This window comes from Sitophilus oryzae, unplaced genomic scaffold (assembly GCF_002938485.1).
Source record: "Sitophilus oryzae breed Bouriz unplaced genomic scaffold, Soryzae_2.0 scaffold_1801_pilon_pilon, whole genome shotgun sequence".
NCBI lineage: Eukaryota > Metazoa > Arthropoda > Insecta > Coleoptera > Curculionidae > Sitophilus > Sitophilus oryzae.
Genome location: NW_022146504.1, coordinates 2,035,276 through 2,039,493, shown reverse-complemented (window position 1 = coordinate 2,039,493; position 4,218 = coordinate 2,035,276). Strand labels below are relative to the sequence as shown.

General features: G+C 30.1%; 1 protein-coding gene across 2 annotated transcripts; it reads right to left on the bottom strand.

The window, feature by feature from the left end:
- Positions 1-669: 669 nt before the first annotated feature.
- LOC115882990 (protein l(2)37Cc) lies at positions 670-2,379 on the bottom strand. 2 transcript variants are annotated; one of them, XM_030901265.1, is made up of 5 exons: positions 2,228-2,379; positions 2,042-2,181; positions 1,638-1,799; positions 1,234-1,573; positions 670-1,176 (listed from the first exon to the last, which is right to left on the bottom strand). In XM_030901265.1, exons 2-5 carry the CDS (start codon positions 2,130-2,132, stop codon positions 939-941), a joined length of 831 nt encoding a protein of 276 aa, XP_030757125.1. In that variant the 5' UTR covers positions 2,133-2,181; positions 2,228-2,379; the 3' UTR covers positions 670-938. The 2 variants fall into 2 exon arrangements, with proteins under 2 accessions (XP_030757125.1, XP_030757124.1); XM_030901264.1 differs by having other exon boundaries at positions 2,042-2,166.
- Between the last annotated feature and the right edge of the window lie 1,839 nt (positions 2,380-4,218).

Sequence of the window (4,218 nt, the reverse complement as noted above, 5' to 3'; positions counted from 1 at the left end):
TAGGGTTTCTCTGTTAAAACAGACCAATTTCGACCACCCTGTACAAGAGTTATTTTAACTGCATATTAGGCTATACCGGGTAAATTCTAATTTAGGTAGTTTGTGTTGAAATTTGAAATATAAAATTTGTTCTTCATTTATAGAAAAAGTTATGTTAGTAGATTATGTCAAAAACCTTACATTTTAGTCATATACTTCTCTAATGAAACTCACCATTATTTTTCTACCAGAATCTGAAAATCAATTAATATATAGCTATATTTTTTTTCCATTTCTTGGGTATGAAGTTTTGTTAAAATAAATTGAAAGATGGAAACTTTATTTTATGCGATGTTTCGTTCCAACATAGTGGGCTTTTTCAGGCACTTTATTCTTGAAGACGCCTTGCTAGCACTAGTGTGTATGACTATGATTTCTTGTCAGTCTGTATGACTTTTTTTTTCATGTCAAGAAAAGGAAAAAAAAATATATGGATATTATCTAAAGGTTTAAGAAGTAAGAAACAAACTATAGATATATAGGGTGTTCCATTACAAAAAATACAACTTTGGTGTGTAACTTTTTTGGGGACACCATGTAAAAATCTCTATATATAATATTATATATAATCTTCATATGAGAGGCGCCACCCTGTATGTATGTATTCTAGATACAAGAATAAAGAGATAATTGAATCAAAAAATGTATTAAACTATTCTATACAGTTATAAGACTTATAACAAATGTAAATGTAACAGTAAAATAATAACAGTACACTTGTTACATCTAGTGTTATTTCGAATTTACAGTAATAGATTGAAACTATACATATAAGTCTATCTTCAAGGATTACTCCCGTATATATCAAATCAAAAAATATCATATGATTTGTAATTAAATTAAGACTGTGATGGAGACAGTCTATATAGGACAAATAAAAACTACAACCTGAAGTGTTTTTAGTTGCCTGGAGTAGGAACATTCAGTAGTAAGTTTTGGCCTCCTGGTAAATATGAAACCTGTCTTGACCTTGACAATTGATAAGCAATATCCTCTGCAGCTTCTATCCTTCTTAGTTCAACTAGACCTTCTCCAGCATTTCCAAAGGCCTTGGCCAACAATGTAGCAGCTTGAGCATCTCCTTCTGCTGATATAACTGTTGCTTTTTTGGTTTGTTCGGCCTTTTCTACTAAAAATCTATAAATCACATTAATTAAAAAATTATATTTGTAAATGAATAATTTATGGTACTACCTAGCCTTTTCAGCTTCCTGCTGAGCAACTTGTTTTAATTCAACCGCTTGAGTAAATTCTCTTCCAAAAGTTAAATGTGTGATTGAGATGTCATCCAGAATTACACCAAATTGTGATGCTCTTTCTGTTAAATCATCATTAACTTTTTGCGATACAAGATCACGTTGTGTAATCAACTCTCCAGCATCAAATTGTGCTACGACTGCTTTCAAAACTTCTGTTGTAATAGAAGGAAGGACACGCTCTTCATAATCTTGACCAAGAACAGTATATATTTTAGGTAATTCATCAGCAACTGGTCTGAACAAAATACGTAAAGTAATGTTAACGTTCTGCAGATCTAAAAATCAATACAATTTTTATAAAGTCTATATAAATATCATACTAAGCTATATTTAGTGTACCTTTACTTCCTGTAATAACAGGGACATTTCTAGGCCTTGATCTAACATCAAATATAATTGGCCTTTGCACCCATGGAATAAAAAAATGTGTACCTTCACCAATTACCTGCTTCTTAATACCCGCAAATCTATCAAATATAACTGCTCGGTGACCTCCATCAACTAAAAAAATACACTTGATACTAAATTTAATATTTCTTATGTTTGGGGATGAAGTGATTCCTAGATATACACAAAACGACAAAACCAGACAGTAAGTATTACAAAGAAATATCTTTGATAGCAAAATTATATTCATTTTGAAACCATTTTTATACATATTCTAGGAACCGGTTACTTATTAGGTAATAACATTCTATATAATTTTAAAATCGTGGGAACCGCGTTTCGGGTTTAGGTCTTACCATTATAAAGGGCAGAATTTACAACTCCTCCAACTAAAGCAATTCCTAAACCAAATTGTCCAATTCTATTAAAGACTTGAGAAGCCGACATTTTCTAATCGTATTTTAAAAGTTTGGTTATGTTTCTAAAAAACGTGAGACTGAAATGAAAATAAGCAACCTTTATGAATGCATTTTGTGACTTACAAATTACTGCTGCTATAATAAATAAATACCAATAGTCGGCTTGTTTATTAAAAAATAGCAAATTCAAATAAAAATCCTCAAATACATTCGACTTCGCTTTCTGTGTCAACGTTCAGAATTTCAGAAATGCCAACTTCATAGGCCTACTTGTGATTTTTTGACAGATGACAGATTTATGGCGTCTTCTTATTTTTATATATTGACCCAAATAGAAGAGTTCCAACTGTTTTTAATTCATGATTATATATGATCAGAGTATATGATATAGGACTTTGCTACAGATATTACCAAAAATGGGTATTAATTAATTAATTAATTTTTGCGCACAATTGTCCATACCAAAATTAAATAATTAAGTAAAGGTGTGGATCCGGTGGCTGACCTTGAAGCCCATATTTGCTGCATTTGATCATCGATACTACGCAAGCGCACATCGTCGATGTTGCCAAATTGCAGTTTATTTTCGAATTATTTGCAATTGAAAATTTTTTTTTGAGTGTTAATCAATAATAATACAAATTCTATAATTAATTTTATAATTTCAGATTTATCTTGATATCCAAAATTACGGTAAGAAGGATAATGAAGATTGTGAAATGAAAGTATTATGAATATATAAAATTGTAATAATATAACATTTATTTATATATTTACATTAGAATTAAAATTATCATGTACGGATTTTTCTTAATGGTTTAAACTTATTAGAATTATTTTATTTCTTTCAAGTTATTTAATTTCTAGTTATTTACAGGCAACAATAGTTTTGATTATATGTATTGGTATGTTTTGAAATACTACCATGACTAGTCTTATTAAACAATACACGTCAATGGGAGATATTGAGGTAACATTTTACCTATAATGTTACTAATATAATATACTTTGATTATAATGTTTGTATCGTTTGTATCATAATTTCTTAAAAATATCAAGTTAGTGGATTAATGCAATTTTTCGAAGAGTGTGTTGATAAGATTAAAATAAGCTTTATGTTTTATCTTTTTCTCGTTAGAAGGGAGATGGTTTGTGTCGTAGAATATACATTACTTATATTCTTTTCTTAATTTACTGTAATTTGCACCAAATTACAGTAAAACTTATTTATTACTGCAACCAAACCAAATCATATTATGCTAAGAAAAAAGAAAATCACATAAATTAGGTGTAAGAATAGAGAAATCTTAAGGCAGCAGAAAAATTAATGCAATATATGTATAAGCAGAATTAATTAATTACGGAGGCTAAAAGGCCTTTTAAGGCCTCCGTAGTTTTGATGGAATGTTAAAAAAACCTATTATGAACATGACATGGAGCTACAGTTTACAGCATTTAAAAATAAAAAAAAATAAAAAACTTGGACACATCCCTTTTAATTTCCCGAATTTTTAGTAAAGCACTTTTGAAACGTAGCATAATAATCTAGAGCAATTAGATTAATTATAGGAATCTAGAGTTTTATTTCTATTTAATTTTATTGACTATGAAAATACATAATAAGCGTTCACGTTTCACGTGTTGTGCGAAATATTAAAATAATAATATAAATAATATACCGCGTACTATGATTGAAAAAAATAGCGTCAGCGATGACTATGAAATGAAGATCGCTGTCATTTTATGGGAAATGTTCTCAATCGTCATTTCCCAGGCAACTGGACGCCGTTTTTTCGATCATTCGGTATATATTGACAAAAAAAACACAGCACATATTTGTTTTCTATTGAAAATAATTCCAAAATAACTTGCAATCTGGCAACATCGAAGATATGCGCATGCGGAGTGTCTGTGACTATATGCAGCAAAAACTCGTTTCAAGGTCAGCCACCGGATCCACACCATTACCACGGCACATAAAACAATCGGCACGCCAACTCTACTCAGATTCCATTGTTTAAAATTTCTATAAAATTTGACCTTGTCGGCGCCATTATGGTTTCCTAGTCAGGGCCGGATTAAAACGTATTCAAAAATTTCTCAGAAAATACGAC

What these genes read in the sequence shown, in the direction of transcription:
- LOC115882990 (XM_030901265.1), bottom strand. Translation starts at nt 2,132, where the DNA reads ATGTCGGCTTCTCAAGTCTTTAATAGAATTGGACAATTTGGTTTAGGA. An exon ending in TGTTATTACAGGAAGTAAAG is followed by an intron (nt 1,574 to 1,637) that starts GTACACTAAATA and finishes ATTGATTTTTAG; the next exon opens with ATCTGCAGAACGTTAACATT. An exon ending in CAGGAAGCTGAAAAGGCTAG is followed by an intron (nt 1,177 to 1,233) that starts GTAGTACCATAA and finishes TGTGATTTATAG; the next exon opens with ATTTTTAGTAGAAAAGGCCG.